Source organism: Python bivittatus, unplaced genomic scaffold (assembly GCF_059951505.1).
Source record: "Python bivittatus isolate LINGU-HERP-01145 unplaced genomic scaffold, Pbiv_v1 ctg000190_np1212, whole genome shotgun sequence".
Lineage (NCBI taxonomy): Eukaryota > Metazoa > Chordata > Lepidosauria > Squamata > Pythonidae > Python > Python bivittatus.
Window position 1 is genome coordinate 12,456,335 of NW_028277042.1, and position 24,093 is coordinate 12,480,427.

General features: G+C 44.1%; 1 protein-coding gene across 2 annotated transcripts in view; it reads left to right on the forward strand.

The window, feature by feature from the left end:
* The first annotated feature begins 531 nt into the window (after positions 1-531).
* Positions 532-24,093, forward strand: part of TSHZ3 (teashirt zinc finger homeobox 3) — a 111,295-nt gene continuing 87,733 nt past the window's right edge. The window contains exons 1-2 of one of the 2 annotated variants that reach the window (XM_088136079.1): positions 532-1,047; positions 2,777-3,579. In XM_088136079.1, coding sequence (XP_087992205.1) covers positions 3,540-3,579 — 40 coding nt within the window. In that variant the 5' untranslated portion in view covers positions 532-1,047; positions 2,777-3,539. Of the gene's footprint in view, positions 1,048-2,698; positions 3,580-24,093 lie in introns of those variants that run through there. The other variant, XM_088136080.1, reaches the window with a different exon arrangement.

Below are 24,093 nucleotides of genomic sequence, written 5' to 3' on the forward strand. Positions count from 1 at the left end.
CCCCCCCACCGGAAACTCAGTTTTTCTAGAGGAAGGTAAAAACATCTGCGTTGAGTGACACCTTTGGACGACTCCCAAAAATTCTGGAGAAGGAGCCTTCGCTCGCGCTTTAAAAATCTTACCTGGGAAATAAAAAGTGAGATCATTTCGTTCTCTCCCCCTCCCCCACTTACACACTTGCGCCCCTTCACAAACCAGAGAGAGAAAGCAAGAATTATTTACTATTGACGTTTCCTGCATTTTCTCTTAAGCCAAAGAGCATCTGGGTCTTAAAGGCGCGGGGCCGTGATTTGCTGGTCTGTTATTAAATATCTCTCAGCCACACAAAGAAAAAAAAAGGGGGGGAGAGGAGGGGAGGCAGGGGCGGGGGAGAGCGCGGGGTGGGGTGCAATTGGCACTCGAGTGGGTGCTTGGCTCTACCTTCTGATCCATGTTCATAAAGCACTTGAGACACAGTTAAGAGACCAGCCTCTTCTCCTTCTAGCCCCCCCCCCCGCGTTGTCTCCCCCCGTTTTGCCGTACCTTATTTTGCAAGCCAGGGAGACCCAATCAAACGCGCAGCGCATCGATTCGCCAAGCGCTCGTTGGCAAAGCGAGGAGGGTTTTTTTTCCCCGTCCCTGTTTTTTTCTCCCTTTAGATCTCTTCGCCGCCAATGAACTTGGACTAGAAAGAGGAGAGGGAGGGGGAGCGACCGGCTGCTACTTCTTGATTTTGGGGGTTGTTTTTTTTAAAAAAAAAAAAAAGTATGTTGCCTGCGACTGGCTGAAAGAGGAGGAAAGACAAACTAGCGCGCGTTCTTCTTTGGCCATGGACTACATTTAGCCAATCTTGTCTTCTCTTGATTTGGTTTCGCTTCCCCCCCCCTCCTCTTCCCTTCTCCCCGCTGTTTTAAAGATTCCTGGGGGCAAAGATGGGCACGGAAACGTGAAACTAAGGAGGTGGAGACGCGTTCCCGAAGCGGCGTTTCTCTGCTGCAAAATCCGACTCGGAGCCGGAAATCTTGGCTGTACGTTGAAAATCTCCCACCACCTCCAGGGCACGCGCTGGTAAGTCGTGCCGGGGGGGGGGGGGCGAACAGAGAGAGAGAGAGAGAGATGGAAGAAAACTGGGTGTGATTTCCCCCCCCCCTCCCCTGCTAAATGCTTGAAGGCTCTGGGTCTTCGAGAGAGCGGCTCGGGCGTTTTGTGCACCTAAAGTGTCATTAGGAGTAGCTCTCGGGGGTTGATGTCCGGAGGCCCCTCCCTCAACGAAACGTGATGTCCCCCGCCGCCCTCACCCAATGCGGAAGATTTCTTTGGGAACGAGTGGAGGAATTTACGTTGTCACTTAAAAAGGAAGAGCCCCCTCCCCACCTCCAAGTTAGTGCAGGACTTCCGAGTCCCAAGTTCTCAGAGCTTTCAGTGAGGAAGAGATCTAGGGCAAGGGATAGGGGCGGGCGCGACCCCCACATCTTGCGGACTGGAACTTACTCCCAAGTTGGAGTCCGCGGGACTGCCGCCCCTCCTACCCCCCCGATGCGCAACGACTTCGAAAGGCTTCGTTTTATAGAAAAGAGAAAAGTTCTGGAAGGGGCGGGGGGGGGGAGTTTTTGGCTGAATGCAGCAATTCCCCCACCCCCCACCCCGTGGGGCTGGCAAGCCGATGATCTCTTTCCCGGCTCCCGTTTGGCTTTGACAGATCGGCTGCCAAGGGCCGAATTGGTGGAAGTCCCTGGCAGGGTTTGGCTGAGAAAAGCCATGCCTTGAAAGTGTGTCTTAAATATTTGGGGAAGGAGGGAGGGAGGTCTCTTTCCTTGTTGAAGAAGGGAGCACCCCTCCCTCCTCGACATATTTTGGGGGCAGCCCGCCAAGTCCCCCCCAATGAATGGGAAAGGGGCGCCCCGAGCATCCCAGGATGGCCCAAGGCCGAGGATGGAGGGCGCTTTCCCGGAGACACCGCCCCCCCCCCCTTGCAAGAGAGTGCCAGGGAGCTGGGCTTTCGGCAAAGGGAAAACGGTCCTTTATTTTAATTTCTTGGACGGCTCATCCCCAAGTGAGATCGGGCTGACGGGATCATTTTCCCGGGAAGGGGCTGGGTGGGTTAGAAAAACCCTGGAGGTGAGTTTCTGCTCTTCTGTCCCAAACTGAGTTTAGGTGGAGGAGGGGTTACTAGTGTGCTTCCCTCCCCGCCGCCTCCCTCCCGGGTTCCGCAATTGCAACGTGGGTGTGCGGAGCTGCAAAGTTTGGGTCTCACCTGGGAAAAGGGGCGGGGGCGCTTGTCCTCCTCGGTCATTCAGTGGGTCCCTAAGCGAGCCCCCGGGAGAGGGAACCCGCTTCCTGGGGGTGGGGAACTGAACGGCGAGCAAACCCATCGTTCAGATGCTGCGGAAGGGCAGAGCCCCCGCCCTGGGCTCCGGGGGAGCCTCTCCCTCCCTTGCTGGAGGGGGGGCATGAAAACTTCCTTGGCTGGCGGGCCCGGGGAGGAGGGGGAAGGAGGCGTCCAGAATGGCGCTTGACTTGAGCGGGGAGTTTCTGGAGGGAGAGAAAAGCCCCGCCTCCCTTCCTTCCTTGCCCCTCCTCCTTCTCCCGGCTCTGAACTTGGGGAGGGGGATCCGGATGCCCCTCCGCCGCCTGGCCCGCCCCCCCTTCCCTTTGCCCCCGGTGCGCTCCCGGGCGGCTGCCGGGCGAGGTGCAAAGAGTGAAGGCGCGGCGGTGGCGGCGGGCGCCCCGGTCTCGCGCTTCCTGCCCGGGCGACTAGTTGGGAGTCACGCCGCGCTGCTCTCTTTTTCCCTTCAAGCTCTGCCTGTTGCCGGAGCCGCCGCAGCCGCTCCTCCAGCGCCGAAGGAGACCCGCCGCCGCCGCCGCCGCCGCCGCCGGAAGAGGAGCCTCCGCCGCCGCAGCAACGACGCCTCCGGCTTTGAGCCGCCGGGAGCAAAGAGCCGCGAAGAGGGGGCGAGAGAGAAGCGCGCCCGGGGGAAAGCGCGGGGCTGATGCCGTGAGGGCTCCGGAGTGCAGGAGGAGGCGCCGCCGCCGCCGCCGCCTCGGCTGGGGAGGAGCGGGGGCTCCGAGGGGCTGGCCCCATCCCTCCCGCTCGTCGGGGGGCTCCTCCGCCTCCTCCTGGCCGCGGGGCGATCTGTCAAACTCAGCCGCCCTGCCGCCGCGACTCGCAGCAGCCCCAGCAGCCCCGCCGCCGCCGCCGCCGCCGCGATCGGGGCAGTCCCTGCGCCCTGCTTTCGCGGCTTGCCTCCGCCTCCGTCTCCTCCTCTTCCACCCCAGCGTGCATGCCCAGCGGCGGCGGCGGCGGCGGCGGCGGCGCGGCGGCAGCAGCAGCAGCAGCAGCAGCAGCAACAACAACAAAAAACCAGCAGCAGCAGCCGCCGCCGCAGCAGCAGCAACAGCCGCAGCAGCAGCAGCAGCAGCAGCAGCAGCCTCGCAGCCCAGCCTGGAGTGGCTCCAGCGGGGGGGCGCCCTGAAGCCCGCCGCCTTGCCCCTGCCAGCCCGGAGACGTCGCCAGCCCCCCCGTCTCCTCCAGGCGCTGCCGGCGGACGCGGCCAGGCAAGATGCCCAGGAGGAAACAGCAGGCGCCCCGGCGCGCAGCAGGTACGAGATTCGGACTCTTCGGGCGCTTCGGGCGGGGAGAGGGAGGGCGCCCCTTCCCCCCCCCCCCCAAGGCTCTCCTCTCGGCTGCCGCGGCCGGCGCGAAGGGAATCTGGAGCTCGAGAGGCACCTCCGGTCCTCCCCCTGGCACGGCTCGCTCTCCCCCCCCCCCTCTCTTTTCCTCTTCCTTACTGGCCAGACCCTTCGTGGCGGCTTTTTCTTTTTGCGCCCCACTCCCGGTGCCGAAGAAGCAGGGGAGGGAGGAGGAGCGGGGTTCCTAGGAAAGACCCCCTCTTTTTTGGAGTTCTTTGCAGGACTTTGGCTTTTAGGGGGAGGGGGTGAAACCTTTTGGCTCCAGACCTTCCGTTCCGTTGACACACTTGTAAACCGGTGATTTATAATCCCGCCCCCCCCCCCCCCATGTTTGCTTCTCTCCTCCTCGTCCCGGATTTTCAAGGGTCCTTTTCCCCCTCCCCTCCAAAGAAAGGATGGTTCAGCTATTTTGCTTGTCTTCTCCTGCCAGTGGAGATTTAGGGGGTGACGGTGTGCATTCCTCTGTTCAACTTTCTCTCTGGTTCTTTCTTAAGGGCTCAGGTGGGCTGAAGAACAGCAGCCCAGGACTGTCCTCATCCCCTTGCTTTTCATTACCAACACTGAGGTGTTACAGGAAACTAGAGCAAAAAATCCTGTGCATTGTCGGATGAGGATGGTGAATAATTGGCTTTGCATTTCCTTTTATACTTCGCAGAGTTTTTTCCTCTCTTTCTGTTTTTGTTCCCCTTCCCATTGCACTAGTTACCCATCAAGGATCCTTCTTTGGGGAAAGGCTGTATGTGCAAAATCCTTCCTTCCTTCCTTCCTTCCTTCCTTCCTTCCTTCCTTCCTTCCTTCCTTCCTTCCTTCCTTCCTTCCTTCCTTCCTTCCTTCCTTCCTTTTCCTCTTTTCAAAAGCAAAGTACATTTTATTGGCAGTCATCTTTAACTCAGCTGGGCCGCAATGGAATCTAAGATACAATTTCATTGGCCTGTTTGTCATCCTGGATTTGATGACTGATTGAGGGTCTTATCATCTACTGGCTTTTCATTCATTCCCAATAAACCTCAATAAATCACTTGCCATGGTAACAGTGACTCCATATGACGTCACATGTGTGACCTTTGAAGCAGTGTCAGTATAACTTTTAGGAGGTTTCACCTCTGCCACATGCAGTGTGCCCTGTAGGCCTTGGGTTTTACAAGGTGTTGTCTACCAAAAGAATGGCCTGTGAGGACTCTCAGCTCTTGCTGAAGGAAGGTTCATTTCACAGTATCTTCTAGGAAATATCTTGATCTGCATGAATACAACTTAGGCAGGTTTTTGTAGGTGACAAGTTTTAATTTTTTAAGGAATTATTTGCATACCTAATAGACCCAGGACTTCCTCATCATAACTCATTTCTCTCCAAAGCATGTTTCTGTTGATGGTCTCCTCCCCCTCCCCAAAAAAGGAAGAAGCTTATTTTTTTCTGTCACCGTTTAGCATCATTTGGCATCTGGAAAGTTTAGAAGTTTTTCTTTATAGCGTGTGAAAAGATATGCATGCACCCACAAATTTCACCATTAACTGCTTTTTGGATGAATGTGACCTTTGCTTTCAAACTGATTTGGAATTCCGTTTTATGAAATGGAATTTTATTAAAATGTATTTTATTAAAATGGAAAGGCAGGCTTGCAAGCAGTGGTTAATTTCAAGGTGAAAGTAGGTCTTATTCTTCTGGTTGAACTAACTATGAAAGTCCCACTGAACAGGAGAGAAAAGTTTCTAGAGCATAAGCTTTGACATTGGAGTGGATGGCAATGGCCTGAATATTCAGTTGCACTTTTAGGCGTGGATGGATGTGTGTGTTTGCGTGTGTCAGTTTAGTTTCTCTTTTCTTTTCAGTGGGTATGAGCCAGTTCTTCTGCTTGTGCCTTACTGGAGAACAGTGGAGTATCTTTTTTGTAGGGGAAGGGGGGGCAGGCTAAATATAATGCAAGGGTAGCGGAGTCTGTTTTGCAAACATGCTAAATTACTTTAAGACAATTATCAAATTTAGCCTGGAGCCTTTTTTAAAAAAAATTTTTGTTAAGGTGTCATAAAAGAGTGCGGCTCTTTCTCTATGTACCTATAAATAAAACATAGCAGGTTAGTTAAAAAAATTCATTAGTTAAAAAAATAAGATTATAGGACTAATAGGAAATGGAAGAATAGACTTGCTCTATCAAAATGTCCCGTCAAAATGACTTTGTTTCATATTTGATTTAATTGTCTCTCTCCTGACAGGCACATTTATCAATAGCTTAATGGTCAATCTGATGTTGGCAGAGTGAACGCTTTCGTTCTTTCTCTTACATTCCGTTTGCCTTTCCTTGATCAAAATGCCTTTGGTTAATGGATGGATGGGGTGATCGGGACAGGGCATGGAAGATCTGCTTATTTAGTGTAGGGAAAGTACGGCTGCCATGGGGAAATGAGCATGAAGTTAATGGGTTTTTTTCTAATGTTAATATACTAGAAACTACGTTTGTGTGTGTGTGTGTGTGTGTGTACACAGACACACAGACACACAGACACACACACACACACACACACATACCTATATCTGATTTCACAGCTGCAAGTTATAAGATTCATGGTTGCTTTTGTGGTGTACTTGGAGTGATGACAAATTTACTGCTTTGTACTGATAGAGCAAATGGTGGGGGGGGGGATTACATGTGTTGGAGAGAAAGCACACAAGCACACACAAACGTACACACTGATTCACCATTCAGGAAATTCAGTCTTCCAGCAAGCTTGAAAAATATTCTTGGAAATCTATGTCTGTCTGTCTGTCTGTCTATCTACCTATCTACCTACCTACCTACCTACCTACCTACCTACCCCATTCTCTCTCTCTCTCTCTCTCCTCCTCCTCCAAACTGAAAGGTCCGCTCAACCATAAAAAAAAAAAAAAAGGAAAGTTGTTTTGCTAGCTTCATTAGTGTTCACCTAATTAGCTGTAAACCTGATGGATTCCTGACAGCTTTAATGATTGGAGATGACAAGCTCCACGCAGTGTCATCCAGCGGAATTAGGTTTGGAGCTAGTTTGATGTAATCAAGTTGATATTACACAGTCCTGGTTGCCTTTAGTTGTGCATTAACTCAATTTTCTGCTGCAGGTGACAAATGGTTTTTGGTACCTGGATAATCATGTCATAGGAATTAGGGCCCTCATAATGGTCTGGAGTAGAATAACAACAACAAAGCACTCCTAGCCGCACTGAGAGCTTGCTGCGCGCATAACAGACAGGTGTGCAAATTCTTCATGTCTAGCTCAGAGTGTTCACACCACAAGGGAGAAGACTGAATCTGTCCCGAAGACTCAAGAATCAGTGAAAAGGACATTGTCGGTTTGTTGACTTTAGGTCTTAGGTTAAGTGGCACAGACAGAATGGTAGATAAGGAGGAGCTGAGAAGGATTTCCAGAGTGCACAGCAGATTTGGGCACTTGGCTTAAAAGATGGTGCATGTTGAGAAGGAGCTGCAGAATAGCAAGCTTCTGCTTAAGAGAGCAGAGGGTTTTATATGAATTGATGACAACCAGGACGATCTGCTTGAAATGACACCTGTTCATGTCTTTACATTCTTAAAATATAAATCACTGTCTTTTCAGATGGTGGGGAGGGGGGAAGATATGACTGTAATTCTTACATTTGGTGGGAAAGAGAATAACTGCACTTTCTGCTCCCAAGACACAATTGGAAAAGAGGCCTGGTTTTGCACTGTTAAGGGGCACCCTCACTTTGACCCTCTTCTGGGGATTTTGGGGGAAAGGTGCTGAGATGAAAGGAGTTGAGGTATGAATCTGGTCACCCTAAACTGAGACATCCCACCTGAGGCCTGGAAAACGGGGTCACGTTTGATGCTTGGCAAAACCCTTCGGTGGGATTCCGAACCACGAACACTTTTATCACCAACAGTCTGTGTGGGTTGCACTGTAAGATGGACCGAGATGTCTTTTCCCCAGAATTGGGTGTGTGGTGTTGGGTGTGTGTGTTTAGTAAAACTGTTAAAGTGACTTTTAAACTCCAGCTACAGAAGGTAGAGAAACGGATGGTGTTTTTTCCCCTCCTCTATTTCCTTCTTCTGTGGAAGGAAAGTCTAGAACTGCTTTGGTGATCTTACAACACGGTGCACTTGGCAACTTCTCAGAGTCACAAAGTGGGAATGTGGAAGGTTGAGAGAATGTAACAGACCTTATTTTCCCACTCAGTTCCGTCAGTTCAGGGAATTGAATTCACCTGAGCTTGTATTTTACAAGTAGCTTTGTGCCTGCGATTTTGACCAGCAGTACAGAAGAAACAATACAACAATTTGCAAGGCATTTACAACTCTTACTTTTGGATCCTTTGCTTCTCAGCCTGCCCCTCCTTCCTTCCTTCCTTCCTTCCTTCCTTCCTTCCTTCCTTCCTTCCTTCCTTCCTTCCTTCCTTCCTTCCTTCCTTCCTTCCTTCCTTCCTTCCTCCTGCGGAGCACAGATCCTTCCCAGCAACAAACTGACAAAATGATTAGTTACGGTTGCCCTTTGCTTATTCCGCTCCCCCCTGTCCCTGTTGCAAAGTATGAGGAACAATTAAAAGAAAAAGAAAAGAAAGGGTGGTAATGGGAACGGGATGGCTCCCCCCTCCCCAAAGCAATCCTAATTCCACTGAATAGCTGGTTGGAGAAGAGAATTTTCTGGAATCAGCTGCCACTACTCCTATTAGCTTGACAGCTGTCAATTAGCTCTTCAGTGTTCTCTTGGGCCAATAGCTTATTGTGTGCAGTTGATGTTGTCATTTTCTTCTCCGTTTTGCCTTGAGCTCTGTGATGAGCTGGAGTGAAATAGTCAATAACTGATGTATCAGCAGTTATTTCTTACATTGGCTCACGAGTCTGCGTTTTGCCCCCTTTTTTCTATACTAAAGATTGTTTTGGAAAGTGATTAGAATGAATTGTGACTGCTGCAGGGTTATGGGAAACGCAGTCTATTGCTATGTATGTGTGTGCGAGGTAGGAAGATTATCTTCAGCTTTCTCTGTTTGTCAAGGCTGTTTCTGTGATCAGGGAGAACGTATGAAAAGGAAGACGCTGTTTGTGGGCTCAGCATCCTCTTCAGAGCAAAGAGAATTGGGGAGGGCACAAACTGTACAGTTGCATTTGCAAATGGGTTCGTAAAAGGGAGAATAAAAAGGAAATTATTTGCACCTTGGACAGAGACAGAGACCCTGTCCTGTTTATTCCAAGCTGTGGGTATCCCTCTCGTAGCTTTATGTTCTGACCATTTAGGAGGCAATCTGTCTGCAGATTTTATTTACAGTTCAGATGGATCTCCCAAATTCTTATTATTAGGCAAAAATTAGCTACCATCTCTCAGTGCAACACTATTATGAATTAAGCTTATATGGCTAGAGACCGTGGCTATAAAAAAATTGCATAATCTTAACATGATTTGCAAAATTATTAGGTATTAGGTATAAAAACAGCCACTTCGGATATTAAACTCTTGGAATCCTTTTCTTCATTCAGTGACACTCCCAAATTATGGTTTATCTGTTGAAAGATTTTTTTAAAAAAAGAATCCGAAGGTGAATGCAATATATTGCATTTAATAATAGTGATATAGACTGGTTCATCTAGACAGATAATATGCAGTTGTAATTAGAGGGAATAGACAGGCATTCATTTTTAAATTCTTTGACACATGCATAAAATTGTCATCTTATCTTATTCTATGACTATTTTATGTTAGCTTGATAAAGTGTCCTGATACATGCATTTAAATGTCTCTAAGCCCTTCTTTCTTTTTTAAAATCCAGACAGATTAATTCTAGTTTCCAGCGTTTGCAGACTCATTAAATTAATTTCCTAAATCTGGCTAAACAGTGAATGTGTTGTATTTCAGTAACATATAACGGGAGGGAGGGTAAGCATCGTTTGATTAGGCTATTCTTGTTTTAAAAGATTTAAAAAAGATTTAAAAGCAAAGATGAAAGGAAAAGCAGTGGGGAAGTATTCTCCATGGTTTGAGTGCTTTGCATTTATAAACCTATGAATTATAATTTGGATGAAATGTGGAGAAGACATTATGATGATTTATCTCAAAAATAAAAATTCAGAGTTAAGGGTCCTTCCTTCCTTCCTTCCTTCCTTCCTTCCTTCCTTCCTTCCTTCCTTCCTTCCTTCCTTCCTTCCTTCCTTCCTTCCTTCCTTCCTTCCTTCCTTCCTTCCTTCCTTCCTTTTTAAGTTCAGTAGAAATGGGAAACTCCCTCAGCCACTAAGATTAACATGTAAGGGAAAAAAAATAATCAAGAGATTTCTGAGTATTTTCCAGCTTTCTAGCACCCCATAAGTTTCATTACAAATCATGGACTTAAAGAATAATTTAGTCTTCCATATTATCAGGTCTCTTCCTAACTGATCACTGTTCTTTTCATTTAGAACAATGTATTTTAGATGTTTAGTTTCTTGGTAGAGTCTGTCATATCCATTTCCCAGTCCAACTTCCAGCCAGTAAAAATCTAGCAGAACTTGAGACTTCTTGGAATGATGTTATCATTTTTTACTTTTAAAAAATCCACTTATTTGTGTATGTCTTCCCAGGCTTGAAATTACAGCATCTTCTTAACAAGACTAGTGCTCAGACTGAGAGGTCAAAAGGGCAGCAGCATAACCTGTATTGGAGAAATGGGAAGTCATGTTGAAAGCTCTGCCCGAACTCTGGTCCGGCATAATATGTTTTGCTAAGAGAAAAAAAGATATTATCCTACATTTTAAGATGACTGGGATTCATTAATGTTCAGTATTTCATTTTCATCATTACACTGGGTCCAGCCTCTCTTGTGTTCTTTGTAGAATACAGGTTGCGTAAGACAGGCCATTTTTTTAAATGAACAATTTAATGTAAATGGGATCTGAATTTAAATTAATATTAATGAAGCTTTGAGTGAATTTATTTTGCATACACAAAGAGTTGTGACTCTTTCACCCATATACTCTTGTGTCTGTATGTACAAGCACATTTTGATAAGAAGGTTGGTTAGCTTTTTTAAAAAAACCTTTTACTGTATTGTTTTTAGGGCACAGTTACAAATAATCTGCAAACGTTTTAATACCTTTGTCCCCTTCTTAGAGCAGCATTAAGCAGAACATCCGCTGTGCAAAAATGGGCATCTTTTTTTTTTTTTTAAATCTCCATTTTTAGTAACTCTCATGGCTCCTTCTTGTTCTCATCTTGACTTTAGTTGTGCCCTGACGCTTTGAAAAATTGTTTTGAACATTAGTTAGCAGAGTGTAGATGTTTCCTTCTTATCTCTAATGCATTATGTATCCTGGAATGATAGGATGTTTCATAATTAATTCTGTTAAATATAATTGCTCTAATCACTTTGATGCCACACATAATAAAAGTTAATGTGGTAAGCATATGAAAAAATATATAAACACCTTTAACACTTTTGAATCACAATCATAAACACGCGGCACACGTGCCATCGGAAAGTCATCTTCCTTTCCTTAGTCGATGCAACATCTTTTATCATCTTCCGCTGGCTCCATGCAAACAAGTGGACGTTTCTGAAAATGTCGAAAAGTTTCCGCTTTGCATCTGAACGTTTCAGCCCATTTCCCCCCACCCCCCTTGCTGGCCTTGACAGAAGGCTACCAATGGAATAGGCAAATTGGTACATAGCGTTGTAAAGTAGTTGTAAATGAGAAAGAAATGGTACCACCTGTGCTTTTCCTGGGAGTGAGGCATGATGGGAAAAATATACCTATGCTTCAGTTCTCTTTTAAGCCCTTCCCACATCTTAGATTTAGCTACTAGAGAGATGATTGCACCACAGACTGACGAGAGATGCGTATTAATCTGCTCTTTTAACTCCCTTCCCCTCTTTTTAATGAGGAGCGGCGAATAATTCTCTGGAAATCCTGTTGTCCATGAGGAGGAAATGGAAACACATATAAGACAGGATGTACACGAAGATCCCGGATTCTGAGCGAAAGACGTTTAATGAGTCCGTGGTTCTTAATTAGTTGCACACCATGCTTAATGCTGCAAAGGTCACTTGATTTTACGATCTCCCCTCAAATGTGACTTTGTAGGTTTCTCCTCAATTTGTATTTTATTACCTCGTGTTTTTCCGAGAGGTGAGATGTGCCATGGAGGGCTGCTCGACGAGTGGTCGGGCAAAGGGTTAGGCCCAACGCAGGGCGTACGCATTTGGGCGCGCGTTGCCAGAGATTACAAAGGCCCAAGGGCCACTGTGCAGGGCGGTTTCATTTCTCAACCTTGCCACGGGTCGTTTTGTGGAGGAGAGAAGCTGGGTGAATGTAACTTCTGAAAGCTGAACAAACAAAATCCTAGCCTCCCCGTTAGCGAATTGTTCTCGGTGAAGGACGGGGACCGTTTTTTGAAGTATCTCTGGGCTTTGTGCCCGCGAGTCCTTTTCCTGCTAGGTCAACCTCGCTGCCTGAGGGCCAATTCTCAGCAGGCGTCTCCTGCACGCTTGGCGAGAGCGGCTGAAACTGGCAGCCATCACTCATGCCTCTGTGACACCGAGTCTGTTTTTGATGGCAGAGAATGATAAAAAGGCCTGGAACTATATAGCCCCTGTAATCAGGGCCAGCACTGATATCCGTCTCAACTTTGACAGCTTCTTCCTTTTCTATTTTCACCGCCAAGACTGTCTCAACTCCTTTTTTTTTTTTTTGCCTCCCTTTTCTTTCTTTCTTGTTTCATGTACTTGATCATTCTCAGATGCTGGGAGTGAGTCTGTTTCTTTCTTTTCCTTCTTTTTTTTTCCCACCCCCCCCCCCCGCCACCGGAAAGGGAGGGGAATGCTGAATGCTCCTTTTGGGGCTGGGCAGGTGTGAGAAGGCACATATATATATATATATATATATATATATATATATATATGCTGTGAGCCTGTTGCTAATTAATGTTCCTCCATAAGATTCTGTCGGAGTTGAGTAATGTTTTTGATCTTTATGCCTGATAACTGCATACTTAATGAGATTTCAAAGCTGTGAGTGCAGCTCGTACAATTATTGACAGATGCCTTTTCTTTGCCATTGGGTTCAGCATCATAAATCCTCTTGCAGTAATGAGGTTCAGAAGTGCCACCCTGCCAGTGAGCTAATGAAAGGGGGGGGGAGGGAGGGAAGGGAAGAGGAAAGGAGGGGAGGAAGGAAGGGGGGAGGGAGAGAGAGAAACGAACGTGTGCCTGACACATTTTTTCCCTTTTAAAATTTACTATGCTGGTGTCAAGCTGTGGGACAATTACTTCAAACATGCTAATTTTTATCTTGCTTTCAATGTCAGGCTTGCTTGTGGTCTCTGCATCACACTCTCTCCCCGCGCAGCCCCCTTTCCCTCCCCTCGCCTTCTCCCCCTCTCTCGTTGCCTCTCCCTAATAATAAATAAAAATCACATTTAACATTTTTTAGCATGGATCATAACTGCCAAGGACTTTGATAGATGCATGTTCTTTAAGCTCTCTCTCTCTCTCTCTCTCTCCTTTCACTTTTTTGGGGGGGCAGTTTCCCATCAGCAGACTGGATTCCCCTTCTTCTCTCTCTCTCTCTCTCTTTTGTGGGGGGGAAGCATGGAGAGGATTTTTTGAAAAAAAACAACAACAAAACCCTTGAGAGAGGAGGAAGGGAATGCACAAACTCCACGGGCCTCTTGTCAGTTTGTCCTCCCCGAACCACTTGAAACATCGTAGATTTCATTTTAGAGTTGAGAAACGAAATCCTGGTGGAGAAGCGCTGCGCTGTGCCAAAGACTCGATTTCCGTTTCAGCAGAGCTATATATCACTGACCCGCCCTTCCCTTGTGACAGAATGACAGGTGTCATTTATCAAACGCAGCCTGCCAAACAGCGGGGAGGGGTGTATGTTTCAGGAAAGGGAGGGGGCCGGATGCAAAATCCCAGGGAATTCTTGGGGAGGGGGGGTGGGACTGTCTAGCTCCTTTCAGACCAGCTTCTTAGATTGGGGAGGCCTCGAGAGCAGGTAGATGTGTTCTCAGAGCCAAAGGGAGCTTTGATGGATTGACCTGCTCAGTTCTAAGCTTGAGGTCTACTCCCAACCACTCCTCTTTTTTTCTTTTTCCTTTGGGGTTGTCTTCTCCATGAAGGGAGAACGGGTATCATTGACAGGTATCATTCAAAGAGCTGGGGTTGTGTAAATGAATCTAGGAGTGCTCTGTGTCACCTGATTCAGACATACATGATTGAAGATGGATGTTCCTTAAAAAAAGATTGATGGTGGATATCGAGAGTGTGGCGCCATTTATCATTTTGAATATTATTTAGACTTACCGCAGAAAGCTGTAACTTGAGAGTCAGAGGAGCTGGGGCACCAAGAGGTCTAAATGTCCACATTTTTGATGGATGGACTTTTTTCTCTCTCTTCTCCCCCTTCACTGCTCAGCTGCACTTTTTCTCTTATTGTTTGTTACCAGATACCACCAGTCAATTGTTGTACAGGAGTCCTTAATCTTGTTTTTAAGGGACCAGACAATTTGTATGTATGAAAAACAAAAAGGGCTCATGATAAAAGTCTTGGATCATAATAATTAGGTAAACAGGTAAAGAATAGAAGCAGAGTCATTGCTTGTAAAATTCTGTACTTGATGAACGATGAAGTTGATAGAGGTTTTTCTCAACAGGCAAAGGGTCTGAGGAATTTCAAGAGAAGCCAACCACGTTTGAGTAGAACGAATGAAATTTCTCAGGGATGGTCTGGAAAATACAGTGAGCCTATGAAACTGAAGGTTAGCTTAGTAACAGGGAAATCATTCTTTGCCAACATAAATTTCTGTTGTGTGTCAAAACATTTGAGCACAAACCAGAATGGAATGTCAAAGAAGACAGTCTTCTCCATTTTGAAATCTAGTGTTAAAAACATCAGTTGATTGTATTTAAGGTTTGTCCAGCTTAATGTCTTCACAATGTCTTCTCTTTGTGATTGTCTCAAGTAATGTTTGACACTGTCCATGGGATGGTATTGTTTTTGTCACCATTTTCAGGAAGAGTGAAGTCTTAAAAACTGGGGGAATTCTGAATTTGTGCTTAGAATGGTAGTTGTTAGAAACACATACTTTACTTACAACATACATTGTATTTACAATTACATTGTTTTCAAAATGGAAACAGGGCAGTCATGTGCGCCACCAGAATTAAGAAATCAGTTAAGTATGAAGTAGCCTTATAATCAGTTTTGTCTCTCTGAGCTGGCCTTCCCTGATGTAGTATCCATCATATGTGATAGGATGGGATTGCAGCTCTTAAAATTTCCAACAGAGAGTTGCAATTTCAGGAAATCAAGTTCTAACCCAATACTGTTAGTGATTCTTCAGGGTTGTAGGTGAAAAGAGAGATCTTTTATCACCTGCTACCTGGGAATGCACACAAGGTGCATGCCCGGCTACTCAGCTAGACTTATCAGGAAAAGGAAAAGAATATCCATGACCAGCATACATATGTTAACATGTAAATTCACCTGGGGTGTACTTTCATGTATAAGCTTATGGAATAGTCCTCAAAAACTCCAGATGTTGATCATGGATTGTTTGAATACCCTATAGCAAACACTCACCTATAGTTAACTGAATTATGGTTTGTTTAATTAACTCAATTTTCTGAGTTCACATGACACAGTGAACTATAAACTAGCCACAGAGGCTAAAATATTTTTAGTTAGTGTGTGGTTCAGCATGTAGCACGGGTGCAGTTCTATTATGTTGAAATCTGCCTCCATAGGCAAAATCCTTTTTCTCTGGTGCATTGACTTCCTGCACTGACAACAATCTTGACATAGGCCTTCCGGAAAAGCAAGTGCTCTTTTGCTAGGAATTCTGCAGTTGTAGGAATTCTGCATTTGTGGAGTGCCTGAGCATATGAATGGCTGATTCTCAAGTCCTGTAAATAGCTTGAGAATTAGGCTCTTTGTTTGCTTCCGTATCAAATTTTAGATTCCTGTGTATGAGATTTCAGGGTGAACAAAAGATAAATCAAGTACGGTTTCTAGTATAGTGACTTAAGTTTTCAAAGGATCAAGTGTTGCGTATCCAGTGCAAAGGTGGCACGGAGTCATGAGGATGAAAAATTCCCATGACTACCAGTCTGTCAATTTCAATTTCATTTTGTCTGTTTTCCTGAACCCTCAAGTTCTGTTTGTTGCACCTGAGAATGTATGTTGAAGTTAGCTCTAAAATCTGCATGTGTTTTTGTGCCAGCTTCCCCCAACATTAACAATTTGTTTTCCATTTTGCCTAATGCAGTGCATTTTTGTATTTGCTCAGATGATACAGGGATTTTGTATAGAGCAAATTTCAAAGGGTAATTAAGGTGCAGTTTGTTTACAGGTCTGACATGCAAAATTAGATAAGTCTGCATTCCCACTTCTTACCCATCTAGTATGCTTTCCAGAGACAAAAATCCTTTGATCTGTGCTGTCTTCAGTGCAGATGCAGGCGTGTAATCCATAGATCCATCCAGTATAGTGTCACTGGCAGAGGCTAAGTGCAAACAGCATGAATTGGCTCCATGTCCCTGCAGATCAAACAGCCCCAGATGACTCAAACAAGGCTGCGAGTCAGAGAATGGAACACCGTACTGCTATCTTCTAGGAATATGCTTATTTTACTGAAAGTTTGTGTGCTAAATTTACTTGGAGGATCTTTTTTTGTCATTCATTCAGCTTATTGATGCTAAAGAGAAACAAGTGAGAAATTTCTTGAGAAAAGAAAGTGAGCTACAAAATGTGTGAAGATATCCAACTTTGCACCAGGCAGAGAATGTAGCCCATGCTAGCACTTCTCATATCCTCTGTCTGCCATGGCACATGTGAACTGAGATCATCATGCTGGCCTGGCGAAGATGCACGGCTTGTAAACATCCGTGAGTGCATCTTTCTTGCCTTTTTACTCATCAAATGAATATATATGCCTTCCCAAACTTGGAGTCCTCCAAATAGCTTTGGGACTACAACTATCATCATTTCTAGCCAGCTGGCCAGAAAAAGATGGAATGGCCCAAACAGCCCAGTTCTTATTGAATGCCAGTTGAACTTTTGATTGAGGAAAACCCCCAGAAACCTGGAAGAGAGGGATGAGTGGAGTAGAATGCCCACAATCTTGATGATGGAGAATTCCCACTGTGTGTTTGTGTGTATATAAGGGCAAGAGGCAAGGAGGGAAGGACCAATGATATCATGTGTCATGATGTCATCACACAAATGATATGACTTAGATACTTGTGTCAGATGTAATGGTGGCATTACCTATTCATGCCCCTTGTTCGATATTGTCATGACACGTTATGTTGATATCATAGTAACTTGTTACAGATGTCATCTTATGTCTGTGGGTGTCTATATATCTATACATAGGCAAGCAATGCTGGGAGTTGCTATTTATATTATTTATATCCCAATAATATAAACTCAGTACTTAGGAATGAATTGTGTCATTTCACTAAACAAGGTATGATTAAGATTGACATTAACAGAGAGGAAGCTGATATGTGCTTCATGCTCAAACCAGTACTCCCGATCCCTAGAGAATCCTGAAAATGGGACAGTTTTTCATTTCTTTAGAACACATTTTGACCCACACAGTCTCATAACAGCAGCTCTGTCTCTAGCATAGAGCAAAGAAGCACAGAAGAAAGGGATATTTACTATTTGTTAGGGGACATAAAGAAGAATCCTCAGCTGCTAAGGATATCAGTATTGTCAAGGTAATTTCAGAAAATCTAGACTATCCTTTCTGGGCCTAGCTGCCCTCCAGATAAGCGGACTTTAACTCTTAGAATTTCCTGCCAGCATGATAATTGCTGAGAATTTAGGCAGTTGAACTCCATGTGTCTGAACTAGCAAAGCCCAATCCAAACCAAGATGGAAGACTCAGAATAAGACTCTTTCTTCCTCCTCCTCTCATCCATCTCTTAATTAACCATGCATTGTATGCATATGACGATATGGGCTTCTTTGTTTATACCCCCTTTTCCTTGCTTGAGTCACCCTTAGATCGAATGGGGGAGGTTTGGTAGACTTGAGAAGCATCAAGCGTGAGGAAAGGATATCACGCAAGCACATTTGAGTGGATTTGGTACATTGGAATGCAAGTGATAAACAGAATACCTTCTTACTGAAAATCCCCCCAACCTCTGCATTGGTGCTTCACATTTATATTGTGATGAGTGAAAGTTGCTAAATGTCAGCATCACACATGAATGTCAATACTCTCCGTTGAGCGAGAAGTGCCTGAAAACTATACTGTGCATTTCATCCTTCAGACATGTAATCCTAGCTGTACAATCAAGCAGGTTATAGTAATGTGTGTGTGTGTGTGTGTGTGTGCATACATACATGTGTGTGTGTGTGTATACACACACATACACACATCTCAGTGCTTATTAATATATCTCTGAATTTTCAGGTTTTCACAAAGTTCTTCTGGATTATCAAACTAACTACAGTTTTGTGGTGATTATGGCACAATCCCCTTGTTCGAATAAGAACCATGTTGCACAGCTATAAAATGGGAATGGGGAAGATTTCATGGAAGCTAGAAAAATTTCTCTACTCTCTCTCTCTCTCTCTCTCTCTCACACACACACACACACACACACATACACACACACATACATATTTTCCTCCCAAGTGGGGGAAAGTGATCTCAAAGTGATCATTCCTCCAGCTTTTCTTTTCTCAATAGGAATTGCTTCCAATTGCTTTAAACTAATTTGGCAGGGACCTGTTTTTTAAAACTTGTGTCGTTCTTTGTAGGAATACTGTATCTTTGGGTTTCCCTTTAAATTCTTTCTATTTTACTTTTGTATTCTTATAAGTGCTCAGACCCTTTTTAGAACTGACTAACTTACAAGTTGAATAAATAAATAATACCCCAATATTTAATCAGATGCTTAAACCATGCAGAAGCAATTTCTATGCTAAGGCTGCATTATTATTATTTTTTAAAATATTTTACCTTTGAAGACTGCCAGGGAGATGGCTGATGATGCAGTGTCATCAGAATGGATAGGGCTGAAATGTTCTCCCCTTACTCCTTATTCCTAGGCTTTAGCTACTACATTTTGGCAACACGATCTGGAGATGCTTGAAGGAGGTCTCCCAAAGGCCACATGAGGCTACAGGCTGCCCAGACGTGTCTTAAGCCTATTTTACCCATGCCAGTTAAGCTTTTCTTCTATTTTTTGGTATTCATGTACAAAAGACAGGTGTGGTTAAGGTGCTTGGATTGGAATTTTAAATTCAGTTTAAGGTAGCTGTGCTATTTCATTTCATCCCCAAATGCATTTTGCTACATCTCTTCTGGCTTCTTCTTGTGGAAAGAAAGTGTTTGTGAGTGTGTATGAGAGAGAGAGACAGAATAAGAGAAATCACTCTGAGTTTAGCAGAGGAAGAGGGAATCTTGAGCAACATAGGAGGAAAAGAGGAAAATGTATCTATAGCCATGATCTGAAATCTATGCAGTACAGAATGTCTTTTTATTAGCAAATACTGCACTCTCTTCACTTCCTTCTGCCCTGGGGCTAGAAACCACAACCTGTGGCATGCATTTCTTGCCATTGATGTGGCTGCCTGGAGCCGGTCAAAGTAGAAGTGAAAAACTTTTTTGGGGGGGATTTTATATTCGTAGTCAAGTTGTTGAAAAATGCCCTCAGAACATCTGTCCCCCCCCCCCCCGATTTATATCAGTGCAGTCCTGAGGAACTTTTAAGATTTGGGGTGTATGTGTAGAAGGGATTGTATTTGAGATTGTGCGCTCATCCCGACATCCAGACCCACATAGTAATATTTTCATTTATAAAGACAAAGCATCAGACTATCCCTAGTGAAGACCTGCCTTGTAGACAAGAAACTCTCTTCTCTTAGGGTACATCATACAAAAATTCAGAGATTTCCCCATCTTTTTGTATCTGAACTTTGTTGCAAGCCACTCCGACAGGGACACACTGACTGAATCCAGGAAGAGCAGAACTTGTGAATGGCAGAAGGGGAAAAGGGTGGAATTGTGAATTCCTAGAGTAAATGGAAGAACATTTGAAGTGGAATTAGAGTGTGCTCCATCGTACCTTAGAAACATTTTTTAAAGGGCTGCTTCGCTTGTGCCAAAGACAGACCTGTGTCCTCCTCTTGCCAGCTCTGTCCTCCTGCACGTCCGAGTCCTTCCTCGAAAGACTGGGGGGTGGGGAGAGAAGAAGCTGAGAAACTTTGAAGGCCTCCTCTTGTCCCTTCTAGCTTGGTAGGTAATTGGAAGAACACGAAGCAAATAGCTGAAACAATTGTAAACATACCTTGATACAAATGGCGTCATTGCCAGCTCCCTGATTAGAAAACTTTGCTATTAATAGATGCGGTGTCCAAACCAGGTGTAATTGACAAGGAGCTGAGTGCACGCATGGGAAGGAACCTTGTTTTGTGTGTATGCGTGTTTTTGTCGCTTTTTATTCTTATCCCTCTTCTCTCCCCCCACCACCCCCCCACCCCAGTTTTATAGCTGGAGACATGATTTATTGCAGCCATCCATCTTTGCGCCTCATCCATCACATGCTGGTTGCTAGGCAGTGGTGGCAGCAGCTGTTTGCTTTGAATCCGACAGAAAAGTTGTCAATCATCAAAGGCAGGTGAATAGCATTAGAAACACGCCATTGTCAGACGGAATAATTAATCAAAGAGAGAAAAGATAATTAAAAAGATATGACCCTTGCAAGTACTTGCTTTGGGTTGCCTGGAAAAAAAGAGAGAGGGAGGGAGAAAGAAGAAAAGAACTGGTTTTTGCTCAACACTTAGGCAGCTGAGGGCTGATAAAATATGCACTCTTCAGCACATAGTTTTTAATTAATTGAAAAAGGTTCAACATTCAAAGACGATGCCGGAGAAAACTCTGATTACGAGCAGAAGTAATATTTATTGTTTGCCTGAAAGGCCTGACATGGACTTCTAACTTTCTGTCATATATCTTCCCTCTGCTTCTACTCTGCAGCTTCTTCCAGGCTCGCTATCTTCGCGAGCAGCAAGTGGGGCGTGTAGGGCAAAGTCAGACCAAGAAGGGGGTCTGCAGGAAGCTTTCAGGAAACTCGTGGAGTTTCTGGCTCAGAGTTTCAAGGCGCTCCCACCTTTTGTTCCCCGTCCCACTCACTTTTCTTGTGCTAGCTCCCTGGACTCTGCTTGCTCTGTTACCGCATTCATGTCTGTTGGAATGGGGCTTCGGGATGGCGGGGGGGGGGGGAGAGCACACCAATCGCTCTTGCTGAGGCTAAACTTAGCTGTTTGCAAAATGGGTGGAATATCGCTTACCTTATGGCACGCGTTAAGTAGGTATCCAACGGCCACCAGTGAACGCTTTTAAAAAATTAAAATTAGTTCAGCCCAAGGCAAGGGTGTCTGCAGGAGAGAGGCAAGTGGTGTGGTGCGTCTCATCATCCCATCGTGCACAAATTATGTTATTTGCATCAGTCATATGATGCTTGTGATGGCTTCATATCTTGTATGGGGTACTGTGACAAAAGGGCTGGGGTCAGACATCACAAGGGCCTGAAGGCAGTTTGTAGGCTTTTAGCTTGACCCAGGGTATGAATCTAACCAGTTGTGGCTTCTTTAACAAACTGCTGTTATGCAAAACATGGTTTAGCGTGAAGCATGCACACAGCCAGTTGTGGCTCAGTAAATCATAGTTAATGAATCATGGCTTAGCACAAGCTAAGAAATGGATCAAATAACAGTTGATAACTCTTGCACATGTACACATATATCCTGTTATATATTTTTTAAAAATAAGGAAAAACAAAAATTACAGCTATTTTGGGGTTTTGTCTAACTCCTGGACGCTCCTTTTCTCAATCATCTTGGTCCTGTTTCCACATCATTTTACACATTCAGCAACAGCAAAAGAAAGAGATTTGCACAAACACCCATATATATTTCTGAGTGCATTTTTGGGTAGCATTTTGTACAATCCTTTCCTAATGCGCATACTTTTGCTAAGTGATTTTTCAAAAAAAAAAAATCATTTTTATGCAGACTTTCCCATAATCTGCATATTTTTGTTAGTGATTTCCTTAGTGCAGGCATTTCATGAATTACAAAATACTGAAAATTATGGACATCTGTGCTTGGCTCCTTTTCTGGTTTATGTTTGACAAGCATGAACTGAGTAACTTTCTATTTAAAAAATTGCACCGTATATGTAGTATTGCTATTGAGAGGTAGATTATCAAGACGGCACTGGAGGAATGAATGAGAAGAGAGAATTCCATAAGAGTTAGGAACCCCAATTCTAAATTCTCTATTTAGTAGGCACCCACTCCATTTAGTTACAATGAAGAAATAATTCCAGTTTTCAGCTTTTTGAGAGGTTCATAATAAATGGGGGAAGAAAAATTATAAATATATTGAACGGTATACTTAGAGAAAATTGGCATGTTGTAATGTTGGTATATTACTCTTGTTTTGATTGCTAAAATGGATAATTCATTTTCAAGAAATTGCTGGAAATGTAATGAGCAGGTTGGAGCAGGTTGGATCAGTTTTGATGGCAATGCTGTAAGGCTCAACAATTCTGGAAAATAATTTACACCAGTATGAAACAAATCTTAAAACTTCCATTTCAATTGATGATATTCTTATTAAGCTTCACTAAATTGTACTGTATATCCTTTCAGAGTATATTGAATTGGCTCTAAATATGATAACTGTTGTAAGAATACCATATGTTTCTTACTGGGAAAATCCTCTGATCCATTCAGTGGAAGAATGGCTAACCAAACTATAAGAATATGGTTTAATGTCTAGACTAACTTATGATCTTAAAAGCAAATTTGATGCAGATTTCAACTCAGATTGGTAACCTGTAAATTATAATCTAAAATGTGGATTGGTATCGCATCCAAAATATGGGTTAACCTACGCATAGAATCTTATGAGATACTTAAATCAGAATAGATTTTTAGTAATGGAGACTAGTGTACAGTTCCATTTGGTGACTTACATTGTATTGACCATGGCTTTTGATATTCATTTTTAGCTTAAGTTCATTAGCGATTCTTTTCCCCTTAACATATATAAAATATATAGTGTACAGTATTTAACTATTCATTGCTATTTAAAGATATTTTAGAAAGCTATAATGTCCATAGCATTTTTAAATCCTTGGTTTATTTTTCTGTATTCTATTTTATTTTTTCATGTTCTCACTTGTTTCTACATTTTCTTCAAAGTGTTCAACTAAACAAAATAAAAATAAAATAAATAGGAAGGCTCGTGCAGATTGCTAGTAATATATTGTGTAATACTGTTTCCCAGACTGATAAAGGTTTCCAGACTATTAAGTAAACAACCAGCTGCAAGCTTTTCCATTATCATTGAAAAGACCCACCTCCTCTTCTGATTACAAGAAGGCTGTTAGAAAGAAAATCAAAAAGTCTTTCCCCTAACTTATTTCTTTTATTTATTTACATGCTGTCAATTCCTGAAGGCAGAATGTACTGTTCATTTGCTGAAATTCTTGTAACCCCATCCCTTTCTTCTCAATAAATCTTGCTAAAAAGAACTCTGTGAGAATCATGCTTGGAAGCAATCACTTTCAGTTTTTAGGTAGATGCCAAAGAGTAATAATGTTAGGCATCCTAGGGCGATGGGTGCTACCTGTCCTCTATTAGGGGTGGGCAACTGGTTTTATGTTGGAGACCATAGTCCTATAGAGTAATTGGCTGGGACCACCTGCAAGCTGGTAGATGGGGCAGAAACAAATTGGTTGACATGGTTGCGGGACACAAATTATCTTTTAAAAAAAATCCCTGCAAAAGGTGAAGGAGGAATGGAAGGAGAACTTTTCTTAGCAATGTGACTGAAGAAGCGTAGTGGGAAGAGTTCCTCCTGATTATTTCCCCTTGGGACTGAATGGAAGCGTGGAAAACAAGGGTGGCTGCAGACAGCTGAAGAGAGGATTGCAGAAGGAAAGATAGGATATTTACACACATCTCTCAGCCATCTTCCCACTAGGGTAAGAATGCTATCTTCCACCCATGAGAAGTAATTTCCCTGAAATTGTCATCGCTGTAAAATAATTTCTAAACCAAGGTTCTATGTCATCCAATTGAATAAAAACAGTTGGGAAAAATTGCAGGATGTTTTTCCCTCTGGCCCTAGGTGAAGTCATCTATTCTCCCTAACCCTCACTATTTTCTTGTTTCCCAGCTATGCTCCCACTCTCTATCAAATCTCCAAAGAAAGGATAGTTCACTCTGGTCCGAGGTCTGAACGGTTCACTTATTTGCAATTAGTTTGAAGGCTGCACAAATTAAGGGAAGGGTCATATCTGCCTTTGGATCACATGTTCACCATGTCTTCCCTTGATCTTCTTTAAATTTCATTCTCCCTCCTGGCCAGGATTCCAGTGTGGTAAGCATCAAGTTAGGTGTAAGACCTAGGGTAGCATCAC